Below are 19,097 nucleotides of genomic sequence, written 5' to 3'. Positions count from 1 at the left end.
TGGCAACATCTTTCACTTTCTTGCTGACTGCATTTATGTCCCAGACAAACTTGCGATAAGATGCCTTGGGATTTTCATGAATTCAGCACCTTACAAGAGCAATGCCTCAAAGTAAATTCTTACTCTTAAATAAGTTAAATCCCTTGATTTAAATCAATTGTGTTGAATTTTGGGCAGCTGTGATATGAAGTGGGTGGAAGGAAGTGAAAAAGGTGGCTCTTTCACAAGGTGCCGTAACAACCCCTCAATGACAGCGCCTTCCTCCTGATTCCCAAATCCTATTTTAATGTGGAAAAGCATCGCTATAGCATGCAGATGATAACACTTAATTCTTTAGGGGATTTCCTGGGGCAAAGAGTGCCAGGGTACATGGCTCCTGACACTTGGAGGAGTTGCTGGAGAGCCTGACCTTGTTCTTGCTCTGCAGCTGCATTAGTTAAAGTATCAGCATTTTCCTCACTCTCTGCTTCCTGTCTCCCAACACCCAGTGGAAAAAAATAAACGACAACTGGCATGCTTTACTCACAGCAAAACAAATGTTATTTATTAAAGTCCTCATGTGGTCAGATCATGTCTGACTGTAAAATAACTGGAGATTTTTCTGCTAACTGGAAGCATGATGCTCTGAGGCAATTTCCAGGCAGTGTATATTTTCAGCTAGGTTTTATTTACGTCAGTGTAGTGATTTGCAATATCACTGTTTGTGAAGAGTGAGGCAGTGGTTGTTTTAGCTAGAAGTTTTTTTTTCCTCTTTTTTTTTTTTTTTTTAGGAAAAGTTTTCAAGTTGTGACTCAATTCCCATGCTTTGAGATGATTTCGTATTCAAAAAGGAGGACATAAGCCTTCTTGGTGGGTGGGCAGGTCGCTCCCCACCTGCCTTTGTGGCCAGCGTGGCTGGGGTGGTGGGAAGTGCGATGTGCAAGTCGGGGAGGGTTTGTTTTTCCTCTGCTAATCACCCTCTCCTTTTGTAATTTGGCACAGGATGGAGGCAGATCTGTGTTCTGCTCTCCTATCTGAGCCAGCACATTTCAGAGGATAAATCTTTGCCGGACTTAATGTTCTCCCAAGGAGCTTAAATCCCTGAAGACTCTACTCTTCTGGGGTGGGGGACGACAGGCAGAGATGCAGGCAGAGGGCCGATTACAATGGAGGCCACTTCTAGCTCTTCCCCTACCACCAAGATCAGAAAAATCCTTTGAAAAAAGGATGAGGAGGGGGAACCACAGAGCCACCTTTCAGATGCTGAGCTGACTTTTCCCCCTAAGTCTGAGATTTTTTTTCCCTTTTACTGCAAGAGGGCATGCCTGTGTAGGGCTGAGCCTGTGTCATCCCAGATATCCTTTCCAGGACTGTGAGGGCAGTGGCCTTTGCCAGCTGGGTGTGAAGGGAGGTACCCTCTGGTGCACTCTCGCCACCTCCTTCTGCTGAACATCTGGTAGGATTTTTGGGAACTGCCTTAGGAACTTGTAGATGATACCAAACATGAAGCATCAGAACCACTTAGGTGGCAGAAAATATTTCTCCTTCTGTGTGTAATTTTCTTAATGCTTTTTTTCTTCCTGCAGCTTCTATAATTTAGGGAAAATATAACAATCTGGAATACATAATGCTTGGTTTAATATGGAAAAAGATGTATATCAGTACAACATGGCTGGATAGATGTTGTAGGAGAGCTCTCTTTATGTTTTAGTTCTTGCTTTTCCTGCATCTATGGAGTGTCCTCACTGCTTTTTTAAATTATATACATTTTTCTGGTTTGCAAAGACTCAGGGAAAAGAGGAAGAAATTCTGAGACATCTTTGGGTTTGGGATTTCAAAGTTCCTTGAGAAGAGCAGCACTGCAGCCTTACAGAGCTAGGTATAAAGGGACTGTATGGAACCAACAGACTGATACATCCTAAAGATTGACTTGCCTAGGCTTGCCAATCCCTTTCACCAGGAATTTCTACATACATGCACACAATTGGTAACTTTAATTATTTATAATTTTGAAGCCACTGCATCTGTTTTCTTGTTTACTTGTAATTGAATCTCCTTGAGGACTTTAAAGCAAACAAAATGTAAAACATGTAAAATGTGATTGTCCCGCTCTGCTCGGCAGTGGTGCTGCCTCACCTTGAATATTGTGTGCAGTTTTGGGCTCCACAATATAAGAAAGATATTAAGCTATTGGAGAGCACACAAAGGAGGACAACAAACATGGTGAAGGGCCTTGAGGGAAGCCATATGAGGAGCGGCTGAGGTCACTTGGTCTGTTTAGCCTGGAGGAGACTGAGACCTCATTGTTGTCTTCAACATCTTCATGAGGGGAAGTGGAGGGACAGATACTGATCTCTTCTCTGTGGTGACCAGTGACAGGAAACGGCATGAAGCTGAGTCAGGGAGGTTTAGGTTGGATGTCAGGAAAAAGTTTTTCAGCCAGAGGGTGGTTGAGCACTGGAACAGGTTCCCTAGGGAAGCAGTCACAGCACCAAGCCTTTCTTAGTTCAAGAACCATTTGGATAACCTTCTCAGGCATATGGTGTGATTCTTGGGGTGTCCTGTGCAGGGCCAGGAGTTGGACTTGATGATCCTGATGGATCGCTTCCAACTCAGCATATTCTCTGAATCTACAAAAACTGGTTTGAAGCAAGTTTTGAGTTACTTCTGAAGAAGGCACAGACATTGGTATGGACAGGTGGGCAAAATGTGTTGAATTATTCACAAGCTCCAGTTTCAATAACAAATGAATGCAAAAAAGAAGTTGTTTGTTTCATTTTGCTCTTCTTAAAGAAATAATTTTTGGTAGAAGCCACCTGTAAAGGTGTTCATCCCAAAGGAGATTTGCGTGACAACATTTTCCGGAAGCTGGAAACTGAAATTCAAGTGAGCAAGCAGAGCCATGGAGAAGACAGACTCCCTCTGGTCAGCTAGAGTCTGATAAGCTGGAGTTATTTTCATGGCTTCTTTTCAGTGGTATTAGACCTGTTGCCTTTCTCTACTGTGTGGCTGCCAGAAAATTTCATATGGGGAAATTAAAACACTAAATATGTTAATACAGTATAAAATAAAGTCTGATTCTCCCAAGTGAGCATTAGTAGTATTTATGGATATGCAAATAGTATTCGTTTTTCTCCCACCATGTCCTAGTATCCCACTTGTTAAACAACTGCTTTTGATTTGTAGCCCTAAATTTACAGTTTAGGAGCCCATATCTGAAATAACAAATTTGCCACTAACTACAAAACACTGAAAGAAAAACAGACCAGTGTGTAACTTGGACTCCACAGCCACCAGCTGTACCTCATCTTGCTAGTCTTTAGTTGGCTTTTTTATACAAAAAAAAAAAAAAAGGGCAGGGACTTCTAAGAGTCAAGTTACACAACTCTCATTTTATTTTTAAAGTGAGTGGATTCCTTGTTGCGTTGTTGAGGATGATAAATTGATACCACATGTTGCTTCCAGACAAAAAGGACTCTGTACTGCAGTGGAAGCACTTGCAGCTGGTGTCTGAGTTAGTGGACAGACTCCACAAGGTAAACATGGCTTGGAAGAGGCTGAAACATTCACAGAGAGAGGGAATTTTCTCCATTTTAAAGGCTCAAGCATTTGCTGCTGTTGCCTGACTGGGTCTGAGTGTTGAAATAACATGCAGTCCCAGCCTCCTTGGGAGACTGGTTCAGTTGTTTGTATCAAATGAAGGATATGGCACTTTGGAAATGTTTGAGTGTCCTCTCTGTCAGCTTACCCATTTGTAGTCTTACCAAAATATCAAGAGAGACACACAGTAGGACATGGTAGCTGATCTCTGGAGGTTTTTTTGTGAGCAAAATGTGGCTGAATCCCTTGAGGAGTATTAACTGAATAAAATGCGGTGCAGTGGATCAACATTTATTAAAGCTGAGACTGTGGCCTTGAGTTTGGGAAAGTGCTGTAACCCCTCATGTTGCTGCCATGGCTACTATGAGCACCCAGCTCACCCCTTCTCCCGGTGCCATCAGCCTAAGCCAAGGTAGGACAGCAGCCCCACTTGCCTGTGGCACTGCACCACCCTCTGCTCGCACCAGTTCTGCCCTGCCTCATGTGTGTTCCTCTGCCCTGCATCTTCCTTGTCTCCATGGACAGTCCCTCTGCAGGACCACTTTTGAAGGGGACTGGGACCCAGCTGTCTGGCCTCAGGGCAGTATATGATGCTCTTGATGTTATCTGCAGGAACCTCAGTCTTCTGGCTCTTAGCAGAGCGAATGGCATTCTTAAAGACCAGTATAAATAGTAACATTAATAAAGGGAGGAGCTCATCATATTTCTTTTCTGCTCTGCTTATGTGCAGTCCATATGTTGTACCCATCGGTGGTATCTGAGCTGTCTGCAGCCTGGTTAGCATCTATCGCATATACATATGGTCTCCAGGACAGATGATGGAAGTTCCTTTATAGATCTTTTAAAGTTTCCCATTGCATTTTGGCATGGAAAAATGTGTTATGTTTCCATCATTATGGCCTAATTCATCTCCCACGTAAGTCAAAGACAAATCCCTATTATTTTCATCAGCAGTGGCTTCAAATGATAAACTGTATTTTCTTTGCTTCCTCACCTCCTTTGTGGTTTGTTGCATGGTCATATAATAGTAGTGCACATGGTTGTGAGCAATGATTGTCCCAAGATATTTTCCTATAATTTAAGCAGATAGGAATATTTTTTGACAGCTCAGAAAACAGGTAGAAAATACAGTTATTTCCATCCAGATTGCAGACTGGTAGCACAGTGCAACAACCTTTACTGATGTGAGTTGTCAATCCCTGTGGCTTCTGTAGCAAAACTTGCATGTGAACGGATAGTAGGATCCAGCCCTAATTTGATTTGGCAGAGCATCCAACAGAAGGAAAAACCAAGAAACTCAGATATTGTTGCTGAAGAGGTTTGCGGGGGAGGCTACGGGAAAGAAGTGGGTTCTAAGGCAGTGTTTGAGCAGAGGGTGGATATGGGGTACACAAAAATAAATTGGCCCATAATTATGCTTAAGAAAACAATCTTCCTACAGAAGAAAAGCAAAGAAAAACAGAAGCAGGAGTATAAGTGGCATAGTGCTTAATGTAAAGGAAAACAAACTGCTTGGATTTTTTATAACCACCAATTTTCAATGCAAAAGGATTATTACATTCTTTTATTACTTGTGTAAAACCAACACTGAGCAAAAAGATATAATAAGAAGAAAATTACACGTGCACATACATATCCACACATGCAGGAGTCCTCATCCTGAGAGGTGCCTCAGTCTCATAATTTTACCATTTAGGATTTTTCATGGTTTTAGGCCAAATAGTTTCATACTATGGATACCACCATCAGAAATAAGCTCTTTTATGAGAATGCTACAGGCTGAAAACTGTTAGCTGCTGGCATTTTGGCTGAATGTTTTTATATCTGAAGCTGTGTGTGGCACACTGTGTATGCCACCTTGGGTGTTTCTTTTCTGTGTTTTCTAAGATTTATTTTTCATTAGCAAGAATCACGATGTTGTGTATTCTTATACCCAGCATTTTTAGGTGGGGAACAGCATGGTTTGTATTGCTCTTATATGACTCGGTGTGGTGGTCTAGCTCTGATTGTCCTCATCCTGCTGGCAGCTCTTTCTGAGAAGAGATCCCCACACAGATGTTTTCACATGTGTTTGTCCATGAAAGTTACGGGGAATGGATGTGAGAGCTACCTGCATTGATGCAGTCCAAGCTGGAATATCAACAAAGGTTATTTAAAAAAAAGAAACAAAACCAAAAACAGTTCTTCAGCCAGTTTTACAGGGAGAAACCTAAGGAAGTAAGCAACGGTGCCTAGTTATTAGAAATTAGACTGTTGCCAGACTCAAAATATAGTTAAAGTGTCATCAGTTAAACAATAAAAAGCTCTTTCCTTCTTTAGACTGAAGAGCTATTATGGTGTGACTCAATCCACCATATTCTGATGGGATGATAGTACCACAGAAATGGACAAGTTTATAGCTGAGGCCCTGACCCAAGCTTCTCTTGAGCATGTCAGCAGAGTCTGATCTGCTGCTTTGTGTAAATTGTTTATAACAGTTGCTGTTTTGAACCATGGTCCATATGATTTCTCTTTTCATTAAGTGATAATCACAACCATGTCTGCTGTCTGCATATGAGAAGAACTTCAGGCGTGTTTTGCATTTTGCACTCTGACAAAAACCACAACACTCAGCAGTGGGGGAAAAAAAAGGCATTTTTTACTGAAAAGAATTATTTTAAAAAATGCTAGACTGTATTTCTGTGTACATCAAATATATCTCCAGTTTACTTATGTCAAGCATCCTTTTATCCTAAGGATGCAAATGTTGAAGCACTTGTGAATGATTTGTTGATTGATTCATTCTTTGCCCATTTAAATCTGGAATTTCTTCAGTGTTTTGTAAATGAAGGACACTTTTCCTGGATGGTTTGATGGTGCTATGGTCCTGTTTGTGTTTTTAAAGAATGTTGATAGGACAAATGTGATTTTATCCTTTTCATAGGTATACCTGATAATTGCCCAAATTTAACAAAAAAGAGCTCTGCAACTCTTTAAACTTGGAGGAATAGCACAAGACGTTTTTCAAAGGAATGTGGGATAGCTCCAAAAATCTTTTTACTTCCTCATTGGAAAAAAAGTTTGTTTACCAAAACTGAAAGCACTCACACTAACAAATACTATTTGTTTTCCCTTTCTTTGATCCATATTTTAAGCACAAGATCAGCAGGATGCGTGAAGTGGGATTTTCAGTTATTTTGGTTTATATCTGGTGCCATTTCACTAGGGGTACTGTGGACTGGTTTTCTCACCTTCTTTCTCATTCTGAGGTGATTATCATTGGTTTGAGGCAATGTGGTTTTTGAATGGTAGATGTTACTGACTAGTGCAAGTGGGTAGAATGCAAGAGCAGACTGTATGCAGGCTCCTCGGAGAGTACTGTATTTTGTAGCATCCTGTACAGCGTGGAATATCTGACTGTGTACAGCAGCTTTATACAACTCTTTATCCAGCAGCTTACAGGAACAGGGATATCGTTGCATACTGTGTCACATCATGTTTTGAAGACTGTGAGGATACTATAGTGAGGGGACAGCTGGCCAGCTACTGAAATACAGGCATAATTCTGGTGCCTCTAATCAAGAGACAAAGTATATCTTAGTCATCACAGAGTGCCTGTGGGAGAGGAGCAACAGCACTTGCAGTTTACTCAAGAATTATTATAACAAGTATACAGCACATGTGCCCAGGAAGAATTAAAAAGACATTTGCAGAGGCTGTGATGAGTGTGACTACCCCTCCAGCCAGATTTTTGCTGTGCCTTTTCAGGAACTTATGGCAAGATTACTGATAGCATAGAAGTTTGTCCTGAGTCAAAAGCAAGGGAGAAACATCTAGCTCCGTGCTGGCAGGAATAGAGCTGTGTCACACTCTTTCCCTTAGGATGCAGCTTTTAGGAGTGTAGAGGTGGGCACCAGGAATGCACAGCTAGTTCAAGCTCAGGGAGTGCTTTACGGCAGCATGCTGGCATGCCACAGTCACACTCCAGTCCTCCTGTATGCAGCACTCTAGAAGTCCATGGAGATATCCAGAAGGGTCCAATGCTTTCATTCATGTTGCTTTTTTCATGGGATGTTGGTTTAATAATTGAGATTTGGGTCATAAAAGAAGTGGGGTGCTGGTCTTGATGTTTTGTTTTGTTCCTTCCCTGCAGAATTCGATCCGGCACAACTTGTCACTCCACAGCCGATTTGTCAGAGTGCAGAATGAAGGCACTGGGAAAAGCTCTTGGTGGATGATCAATCCAGATGGTGGAAAAGGCGGCAAGGCACCCCGGAGACGTGCTGTGTCCATGGACAACAGCAACAAGTACACCAAGAGCAGAGGGCGGGCGGCTAAGAAAAAGGCAGCCCTGCAGACCGCCCAGGAAACAAGTGAGGACAGCCCTTCTCAGCTCTCCAAGTGGCCAGGGAGTCCCACGTCCCGCAGCAGTGACGAGCTGGATGCATGGACAGATTTTCGCTCCCGTACAAATTCAAATGCCAGTACGATCAGTGGCCGCTTGTCACCAATTTTGGCAAGCACTGAACTAGATGATGTTCAAGATGATGATGCTCCACTTTCTCCCATGCTGTACAGTAGTCCATCGAGCTTGTCCCCATCGGTAAACAAACCATGTACTGTGGAGTTGCCTAGGTTGACTGATATGGCTGGGACAATGAACTTGAATGATGGACTGACAGATAACCTCATGGATGATCTCTTGGACAATATAACACTCCCTCCCTCCCAGCAGTCACCCACAGGAGGGATAATGCAGAGAAGCTCCAGTTTTCCTTATGGTTCCAAAAGTTCAGGGCTGGGTTCCCCGTCAAGTAGTTTCAACAATGCTGTGTTCGGGCCGTCGTCCCTGAATTCCCTCCGCCAGTCGCCCATGCAGACAATTCAGGAGAACAAGCAGGCCACCTTCTCTTCCATTTCTCATTACAACAACCAGACGCTGCAGGATCTTCTCGCCTCTGATGCACTTAGTCACAGCGATGTTATGATGACACAGTCTGACCCACTCATGTCACAAGCCAGCACAGCTGTGTCTGCCCAGAATTCCCGCAGAAATATAATGCTCCGCAACGACCCTATGATGTCGTTTGCTGCACAGTCCAGCCAGGGCGGTCTGGTCAATCAGAACCTGTCACATCACCAGCACCAGTCCCACAACTCCTCTCTTAGTGGCAGCCGTGCCTTGTCCAATTCCATCAGTAACATAGGCTTAAGTGACTCCAACAGCTTGGGATCCACCAAACATCAGCAGTCACCTGTCAATCAGTCTATGCAAACACTTTCTGACCCGCTGTCAGGCTCCTCTTTGTACTCTTCTAGCGTGAACCTCCCGGTCATGGGACATGAGAAATTCCCAAGTGACTTGGACCTGGATATTTTCAATGGGAGCCTGGAGTGTGACATGGAGTCCATTATCCGCAGTGAACTCATGGATGCCGATGGGCTGGATTTTAACTTTGATTCCCTCATCTCAGCTCAGAATGTTGTCAGTCTGAATGTGGGGAACTTCACTGGTGCTAAACAGACTTCATCACAGAGTTGGGTACCAGGCTGAAGGATCTTTGAGAGCAGGGAAAATGGGCAAACAGGTCAGTGCCCCATAGATGTGGTAAAATAATTGGTTCCTTAGTTTTATTGGAGTTTGCACAAAACCCTTAATAGTTAGTGCACACTAATAATATTAATTTGGCCTGTGATGGCTTGCTCTGTGTTTGTATGCAACAGGCACAACCAAGAAACGTGGAGATGTGGAGGGAAACGAGGCTAAGCTATAAAAGCTGTTCAACTGCAACACTGTCAGGACGCATCTGATGCTTAGCGTCCTTCTTAATTTAGGCATGAGAAATGTTAATGACAAATCAGCAAACCAAGGTGGAATATTTGTGGGTTTTAGGAATCACAGAGCTCTAACTCATCTTCTTTGAAGTCGCAACAGATGGATTCTTTCTTGCAGCCGGCGCCAGATGTAGCCAAGCTGTGTTACACAGGGATGGGGCGAGGGGCTCTGCAGTCAGTGCAGCAGCGTTGCTGCAGGTGAGGAAGATGAGTGTCTTTGCAAGATCAGTGTACTCACTGCGGATTGGGTGTGTGGGACAGATCTAGACAGAATCAGAATTGTACTGCTGCTGTGGTAGAGCACCGCTAGCAAAGTTGTTTGTTTGTTTAAATTGTACTTCTTGGGGGAAAAAAAGAGGTAGCAAATGGAGGAATTATATATTGGAATAGCAAAGGTGAGATCCTGGTCTCAGGAATGTCCTGGGTTTAATGTTTTAAGTAAGCGAAAATTGTTGCACTCCTTCCCCACTAAGGGGGGTAGATGTCATTTTCTTTTGGACTCCAGCAAGAGAATATCTGTAGGTTTGGGCTCCGGCATAGGTACTTTTTAAATGTTAGCCTCCTCAGATTAATTTTTTTTCCAGATTCTGCAGGCTCCTGCCCATACCTCTGCCTGCTCACATGTACATACTTCCTGACTCATAGGGCAGGTGCCACATACAAAGTGCCCTTTCTCCTTTGTTTATTTATTAGTATAAGGGAGTAGATTTCAAAATACAGTAGGATAAAAGGTTAGCTGTAAATTATTGAAAGTGTTCTATTAACTTCAAAATAGTATGTAGGGTATCTCAGTGGTGAAGTTATACAAGGCATTCATTCAGTTTGCAGCTTACTTCCAGCTTTCTTGTTTTCCAGATGAAGGATGGAAAGAAGAAGTTGGTGTCATTTGACTTTACAATGCATAATTTGCCCCTTTCATCTTTAATTGTGTTTTCGGGCACTGTTTCACAGTTAGATGTTCAAGGGGAAGCTTTGTGGTAGGTGAGCAGCAGTGGTGAACCTCCTGAATGCTTTCCTGTTTCCTGTGTGTACGAAGGACCTCAGGAGACATGCTGTGATCTGCTGTCTGTGAGGGAGAACAAGACTGCCCAGGCATCCTCCTTTCAGTCGATCTGCAAAGTTGCTGTGCTCTGATGGAGTGGTTAGTTTGCACAGTCCTTTCTGTTTCAGTAGAAGGATTTCCTCTGGTTCTTGCAGATCTCACTCACAGTGAGAGTGTTGCATTGCATGGCCAGGAGACAGGCTGCGGAGATGAACTGTAGAGGACACCACGTCCTGCTGACCGTGTGTGAGATGGCAACTTGGCAAGTCCAGGGCCACAGCTGAATTTTGGGTTTTCTTTAGTTCCAGTGATGGAGAATTTAGGAAAGGAAAGGGGGAAAAAAGATAATTTTCTTGAGAACCAGGATGCAAAATTTTGCAGAAAGTCATGCTTTCTGAGCAGTTCTCTCTTCTTCTGTTTGGATTTAAAAACCTTCTTTGCATGATGTAAAAAAAAAAGGCTCTAGGAACTTTATTGCTATGAAACGTCCAGCAGTACAATCTGTCAAATGGGGCCTGAAAAATAGATGTTATTGACAGTTTTGCTTGACACAGGCAAATAGGGCAGCCTCCTGCTTCCATAGCTTCATTCGCTGTGAGTAGGTAGAAGCCGCCGCAGGGGGACTTGCCTAGGCAGCACAGAGACACACCACCCCACCTCCTCACTGATGCTCGCTGCTGCCTCTTCACCCCGGCCTCTGGCATTCACAGAAAGCATAGCTGCCGTGATCTTTTTCAGGCTGCTCCCTCCGAATAAAGGAACTGACACATCTGTGTGAGCGGAGTCTCATTGCAGAGGACAGATTTATTAACGAGACGGCTCTCCTCTGCGGATTACTGTCCAGTCATCTGTGGAAGCCTTTCTTCCTCTCTCTGACAAGTGGACCGGCTGCTGTGGGGTGCCTCTGGTATCAGGTGCAAGCGCAGATGATTTCTGCCGAACTGGTTCATCATGCACCCTTCCTCATCTGTTAAGCAGCACTCTTTGAGAGTTTGCCTCCCTACGAGCATCTCATATTTTGATAGGGACTCCTTGAATGACATCAGATGCAATCGTTCTGAACTGCTCTTCTCCGTTACCTTCTCCGCTGTAGCAATAGGAACCCCTGAATTAAAATCTTCTCTCAGCAATGTTCATGACCCCAGTAATGAATCTTACAGGCTCTGAAGACTGGGGAATGCTTTCAGCAAAACAGCCTGGTGATTGCTCATGCTAAATCCGTTTCAAAAGGGCAGCCAGGTATGTTTTGCAGGCAGGCAGAAACAGTTATAATGGATTATTGGCATACCTGGGAATAGTGAGTGCTGTGTTTTCTATGAAAAATAAGAGAAACGTTGGAGTAAGTTTTCAGGAAGAAAAGAAAGAGGGCAAATACATAGGTATTTAATTTTTACATACTGTAGGTATGGGGGGGGTTTACTTTGGAAGAAAATCAATTTCCTCATTGGGGAATTAAAAAACCCTTGCAGGAGATGCCACCATTGCAAGTTAGTGGCTTTGCACATTTGCTGTACACAAGCCCATGCATGGTCCCTGGAGAGAGTCCCACCCAATCCCACCACACTGACCTGTGCTCATGAGGCTGGCCATGCCCAGCCTTTCAGAGGGCTCTCATTGAGGCATATAAATGAATTTGGGTTTGTTTTGGTTTTTTTCTCTTACAAGAAGAAAAGGAGAAAATCAGTATGTTTTTCTCTTACTTTATGCACTCAGCCATAATTTTCTCCTCTTACACTGCCTGGGGCCTCTTCCTCTATCTCTACCTGCTTCTCAAGAGCACTGGATAATGCCCTCTGCCCACTCAGATAATCATCACCTAGGTATTTCAGCTTGTTTATCAATAAATAAAGATATCACTATTCCCTCACCTGTCTCTAGAATACCTTTTATTTTGAAATTATTGGGTCCTTCTCCTAGTCTGGGGTTCTCACAACTCTGCACTTTGCTCTGGGGTCCTTCTCAGCTCACAAGTCCAAAAGGACTTGGTTTTTGCCAAAGAGTAGTCCCAAACAGAACATCAGGGGAGACTATTCAGGACATTTGCTACTGCCTGGAAGGACAGGAGCTGGTGATAAATTACCACTTGGGCAAACATTTTCTCCTACATCAAAACCCGTCCAAGAAGTTGTTTTTACCTGGATTGTTTCAGTGATCCAGTTTACAATGGCACCGTGCAGGGTGCCATCGATGCTGGCAGGGTTGGGCATGGGTGGAGAATGGCTTGGCACAAGCAGGGCTGGAACTTCTTGAGCTGGTGTCACCATCTGAAAAACTCATCTAAGCTGCATCTTCTGAGAGAGATTTCAATGTGCCATTTAGCAGGATGCCTCTGGGCTCTGTAACAGAGCTGTGCTGGAGTCACGTTGACTTGTTTGAAAATTACATGTAAAATACTTGACAGATCAGTTAAAGTCACTCATTTTCCCCTAGTATCATATAGGTCCCACCTCATCTTACTGCAGCAGTCATCATCATCATCATCATCATCATCATCATCATGGCTAGGCTTCGCGAACGAAGATTTGGGAAGGGCTCTACCCACGATTCTTGCAAGCGCGTTGGTGGCTAAAAAGGCCAATACGAGAAAGGCAAGTCCGGTTGCAAAAGACACAGCAGAAAGACTCCTTAGATGGTATATTCTGCAAGGCTCGATTCTTTCTGCGTTGTCTTTTCTCCTCAAGAGTGATCCTGCGTGCTTTCTCAAAAGCATCAGCAGCGTTATAAATGGACCGTCTCCAGGCCTCCCGATTAGAGGCCAGAGTAGACCAGTTATGGTGATCAATATGCCCGAGGCTGAGTTGTTGCTTCAGGGAGTCCTTGTATCTTTTCTTCGGAGCTCCTCTCTTGCGGCAGCCGGAGGCAAGTTCACCATAAAGCAGGATCTTAGGGAGGCGGTGGTCCTTCATCCTGGAGACGTGCCCTGCCCAGCGCAGTTGCGTTCTCAGTAGCATGGCTTCAATACTTGTGATTGCTGCCTGTTCAAGAACAGATGTATTGGTCACATAATCTGACCAGTGGATGTTCAGGCAGCGTTTAACATCCTGCTTTGCAGATGCTGCTGAGCTCTTTGGGCTGGAAGTCAGCTTAAAGAAGACTGTAGTTCTCCATCAACCTGCACCTCAGGAAGTCCTCCATCATCCCCACATCACCATCGGCCAGTCAAAAGTCAAATCAGTCCAACAGTTTAATTACTTAGGCAGCCTCATCTCCTCAGATGGTAAGATTGACGGGGAGATAGACAATAGGTTAGCGAAGGCATATAGTGCTTTTGGAAAACTCCATAAAAGAGTATGGCGTAATAAACACTTGAAGAAAAGCACAAAGATCAGTGTTTACAGAGCCATTGTGCTGTCTACTCTTTTATATGGTTCCGAAACATGGGTCATCTACCGCCACCACGCTTCCATCAACGCTGCCTCCGTACAATCCTGAACATCCACTGCAGCAGTAGAGTGCTGCAAATAGCAGCATCATGTAACGTTCACAAAATTTGATTATTAACATCTATGATTAAAAAAAAATCTTAGGAAACCTAGCAAAATGCCTGTTGGTATTTCACTAGTCTATATCAGCTTGAACTACTTGCCAATTTGTTAATTGGTGTTCAACCTGTTTCTGGGTACAATTCATACCAAAGATGAATAGGTCTGAGGGTGACAATATTTACAACACCATCTTAAAAGTGAAAATAGTTAGTCAAAGATCTCCATTTGGATGGAGTTTTGAATCAGAGAGTTCTGTACAATATGCCACAAAAAAGATGATTTTTGTTTTCTACCAGAAGTCCTCTGCCCATGAAAGCTTTAATGCAGAAATCAGAATTGGTGGATGACTTGCCTGAGGACACTGGCTGCCTCAGGACCATACCTTCCCCTCTTACTATCTAAAATGAGGTCTTTAGGGGTAGGGCTGGCAGGTTTCTTACACAGACCCAAGTTGGGGCTGGCTGCCTGTAAAATATCTAAAGGAAATCCAAGAGCAGCAAATTCTTCTGCTCCATTTCTAATGGGTTAGTGGTTAAAGTGGTGGTTCTTGTAACATTTAAGTGTTGTTTCTACCAGTGCAAGTTTTGAAAGGTGGTTTTGTGACTAGCTGAACACCACACATGCCAGGTTTGGTCTTTGAACGAAAATATTTATGTAGAAAATATGTTTTGTGAGGAACAGGGATCCCTTTAACTCCAAGGAGGGCCTGCCCTGAGCAGGCTTCTCGGTCACCAAGCACACATCAGTGGCAGAGGACCAAACTCCGTGCTTGTGGCTGCTGGGGAAGAGAAGAAGGGAAAGCTGGGCAAACCCCACTAGGGCTGCCCCCCATGCAGGCCCACTGAAGCCCATTGAAGCCCCTTGCACGCAGAGGCCAGTCCTGTGCTTGCAGGGATGATGTGGCTTTTGCTGTGTGAAGGCAGCAGGAGCTGACACAATGAATTGCTCACTCATTCTGGGAGTAGAGCTTTTTGTGTTTGGTAGTTTTTTAATCTGGGTTTATGTTTGGGGGTTTTGTTAACCCAGGGCAAAGGTCTGTAAAAGCCAGGATTGCCTCCACAGGTTTGTGTTGTGAATGTACAGCAGCTGAAGCCAGGACAGTGGTCTGATCCTGTGGTTTGGGTGTTCTTCTGTTGGTGTTTTATATAGATGTATTTTTTAGTACCTCATGCTTTGTCATGTGATTTGGCAGCAATAATTAGGCAGAAACTTGCTGTCCCTGCAGATGCCAAGATTACAGGATGACATACTCTCACCAGATGACAGCACAAACTGATATTTTTAGAACAGCCCGCATCAACTGGTCTCCCCAGTGCTTTCCTCCTTGGATCAGCAGTGCGCAGATTTTATTACAGAATGAGTCTTTGCAAATTGTCTTTCTCATGTGAAGGAGCCATAATGATTGTTTAGAGCTGCAAATCAGTGTTGGTCCCCAGATATGCTGTTGCCTGATAGCTGGGCTGGTTACAGGTGGTTTTTCTTTTTTTCTTTTCTTCTTCTGAGCCAGATTTTTAAATAGCCCCCATGATAGCATATTTTCTTGAAGAAGTGCGTAATGAGAGATCCTTTTTAGAAGCATAGCGTCAGGCAGCTGAGGAAAGGTTGAGATCTTTTTTTCATAGCAATTCGGCACTCAGCCAAGGTGATGAACTGACAGCCAGAGAGGTTTAAGTCTTGTGTTGGTGACAGCCAAAAAGCACAGGTATAGCGTGGGTGGCGGGAGCACACGTATTTGAGTAGTACCGTACATTAATAGCAAGGGGCTTTCTGTCCTGGCCTGGGGAGGGAGGGTGAAGGAAGGATGCTCATGCAATGCCAGCCTCAGCTCCTGGTGCCTATGGTAAAGAACCTCCGGCAAGATGTTCCCATCAGCATGGTCCCTGATTGAGTCCCTAATGGTGTGGGAGACACTGACCCCATTAAATCAGGTACCTGTGGCAGGGTGGCGGTAATACTCTGCTCCGGTCCAGTCTTCAGGGGCTGTTTAATCAGCTTTTCCACTCAGATTACCACACAGGGTGGCAGTTATTGGAGTCTGGCAGAGTGGACATCTGCTGAGCAGTAATCGGACAGAGACACAGCTCAGCTAACAGAAGCTGCTGTGCAGCCACAGTTGTCTGCCATTACTCCAGGAAAAAAGCCACTTTTCCCAGATGATGCTGTGGAGAATGGCTGGAGTTTACACACCATTACAGCTGAGTTGAATATATTACCCATTGTTTTTCCCTTATGCTGCCTGCTTCTCCTGGCTTTTAATAGGTAATTCATTTCCTACAAATGTAGATAAAATCTAGTTTTGAGGAAGGACCTTTTCTCTCTTGCCTTTTCTGCCACTTGTAAGTCATGATAGTCCTGCCTTAAATCAACATGGTGGAAATCCTCTGGTGTGAGCATTATTGGCCTGACATTTTCAACTTACTGCAGAGGAAAATGAGAAAACTCCATAGCAGGGAAGATGTTTTTCAAATAGGCTTGGCACCTGGCAAAGAAAAAGAAACTCTCTGTGAGGACATTTAGACTAATGGGTGCATAGCATGTTTCCATAGCACTGTAAACCCATAATTCAGGATATTTCCAGCCATGCAGGTACCTTTTACTCTAAAATGTGACTCTTATTCTTCAGATTCAAAAGTGCAAGCAAAATCCTTCTCTGGTCTCGCACAGGTGCAGTAGTTACACATCCTTTCATGATCTGCAGTAGACATCTCCTTCCCAGTGCTCCTGAGTGTCTAAAAAAAGAACCATTATTCCAGCTGATGGGCTTTATCCCTAACAGAAGATGTATTTTGCAAGCATTTTTAGCCTTCTTCCTCTTGTCCAGCAGCATCCTGCCTAAAATGTGCTGTGTTGAACACCCAGGCTGATGTTCTCAGTCAATGGCAGTGTCACCCATAACTGGCAGGATTTCCACCCCACTTCTCAGGCTCCGGAACAAAAGGCAGGAGATAAAATCTACCAAAAGGTTGTCAAGTAAGAAGCCTGATGACCTTATGGAGAGAAGTAGTCCTGTGTCTAAACTCTTCTGTGTTGGCCAGGGCAGAGGATTGAACCCAGCCCGATGTAATGGTTCTCAACAGCAATTGGGTATCAGCAGTGCTTGTGCTCGGTGTTTCCTTTTCAAGTGTAAAATGGGTAGAAGGGACCTTACCCACCTTTGAGGGTAAAATGAATTGCCCAGAGGAGTAGGGGACTCTCCCATGCTGGAAATATTTCATACTTTTCAGGGTCCTGAATAACCTAACCTGAGGCCTTGCCTTCAACAGAAAATCGGACCAGATGATGCTGAGTCCCTTCCACCCTGGACTTTTCTATTAGACACCTATGGTTTACGTGCCTATGTGACTACCAACGCAGCAACACTTTAGCTCCAATTAAGTCCTAGTTCTGTGCTGACGTTCTTCCTCTTTCCATTCTTCTCCCTCACTCTCTGCCCCCAATTCTGAGCTGGAAAAGATCTATTTTTACAAGTAGAACTTAAAGAGAAAATGTGAAGTTGCAACTGCCTGAAAGTTCAGGAAATAAAGCACATTAAGTTGCCAGTTCTTTTTTTGTCCTTCGGCTTCATCCCCTGACCTCAGTGTTGTCTCTCAGCAAAGAGCTATCCTAGTGCAGCATGTGCTAAGCCTGTAGGATGTCACTGTGGCATACTGTCGTGGTTTGAGACCCCTAAAATCCAATTCCCGAGTCCAAGCCCCCCCCCCCACATCTCACCCAGTGTGAGAGAGTGGTTTTCCAGACACAACACAAGACTCAATATGGGGGGAAGGGAATTATATTACATTCACTATACAAATAAATATTATAATACATCATATACAATCATAACTATCTCTCCTATGATAAAGCAGTATTTACAAAGGATCAAATCTCTTCTCCCTCCAATAAAAGTCCAGAAGGGAAAAGGAAAGATCCTTTCCACTCTCTGGGCAGCAGTCTCTCTAGGGCTGCAGTCTCTCTTCTTCCATGCAGCAGCTGTAGCTGGATTGTTGTAGCTGGATCTCTTTCCAAATACACACGAAGGGGGTCTCCTCTCACCCCTCTCTCTCTTCCGTGGACTGCATAGCAGGGACAAGGCTCACCTCACCACATCATATCATGGGGTGTAAGACATCCCATGAAGGTCCCTTCCTCGAGTGGTCAAGTTCCCTGGAGTCAGAACGTCTCGGGCAGCTTTCAGTTGAAAACCTTTGCCTCAAGAGTTCTATCAGAGCTCCTGTGTTCTGTCTCAAAACTGCCAGCTTGGCAGTAGCAGTGGGGGGGGCCAAGGTCACCCCCTCTGCATTCCATCTGGCTGTCCCGGTCCAGCTCCGGGATGTTTTTGAGCTTCTTAGCTCCTCTCTCTGTTGTATGCTGCATTTTAGGACTTCCATCCAGTAGGAGTCCACCCTCTCCATTTATGAGAGGTCACAAAAGGGTTTTGAGGGGTTTGGCTCAGTTCTTACCCCAAAACTCTCTGTAGAGCTTTCTCTGCTCTGTGCCAGCTCTCTCTCTCCTCTCAGACATCTCTCTGTGTCTCTCTGCTTAACTGCATGCTTGTTCCTTATCTCTTGGCTCTCAGCCATAGCCTCCATTCACTGCTGTCTCTGCCACTGCTCCTGCTGTCTTCTGCTGCCCACTCACAGTGGAGAAAAACTCCCAGCTTCTCAGTTACAGACCTCAGTCCAGTTTAATACTCTTTCCGAGTTTCTGCAACCACCAGCCAGGGGCTGGGGGGCCATGGCCCCCCAGAGGGGCTCCTGCCCCTTCTCCTCATGGCTTTACAACATGGCCACTTCTCTCCAACAACTACAACATCCTTCTTTTCCGGTTTGGTTGTGATATGTTTAAATTTTGCAGGAGCGCTGATTGGATCAACCCCAAGGGAGACACCACCCCCTTGGGGGTTACCATTTTTTTTAACTCCAGGGGGAAAACCTTTTTACCCACCACACATACCTCCTGTGGCATCAAGATTCCTAATTTTTACTGTGCTTGAACAAAAAAAACCTCATGCTGCAGTTTTGTCACTATAGAAGTACTGGCCACAGTAGTTATCATCCTTACTTGTTTCTAAATACTGTGTATTTTTCAGTCTTGAGCTGTGAAACCTCAGGCAGAATATTAACTGGTAACCACACATAGCCAAGTCTTGCTTTTTGAACCTCCCCCCATTTTGGAGTAGAAGCTCTACTGCTGGA

General features: G+C 44.3%; 1 protein-coding gene across 1 annotated transcript in view; it reads left to right on the top strand.

Moving 5' to 3' along the window:
* Nucleotides 1–19,097, top strand: part of FOXO3 (forkhead box O3) — a 92,011-nt gene that overhangs the window by 65,350 nt on the left and 7,564 nt on the right. Inside the window, exon 2 of the mRNA XM_027693689.1 lies at nt 7,712–9,146. Within this exon, the coding sequence (XP_027549490.1) occupies nt 7,712–9,112 (1,401 nt within the window). The 3' untranslated portion in view covers nt 9,113–9,146. The remainder of the gene's footprint in view (nt 1–7,711; nt 9,147–19,097) is intronic.

The sequence above is a fragment of the Neopelma chrysocephalum genome, unplaced genomic scaffold (assembly GCF_003984885.1).
Source record: "Neopelma chrysocephalum unplaced genomic scaffold, ASM398488v2 Primary Assembly neopelma1_23, whole genome shotgun sequence".
Lineage (NCBI taxonomy): Eukaryota > Metazoa > Chordata > Aves > Passeriformes > Pipridae > Neopelma > Neopelma chrysocephalum.
This window is presented reverse-complemented; position numbering and strand designations above follow the sequence as displayed.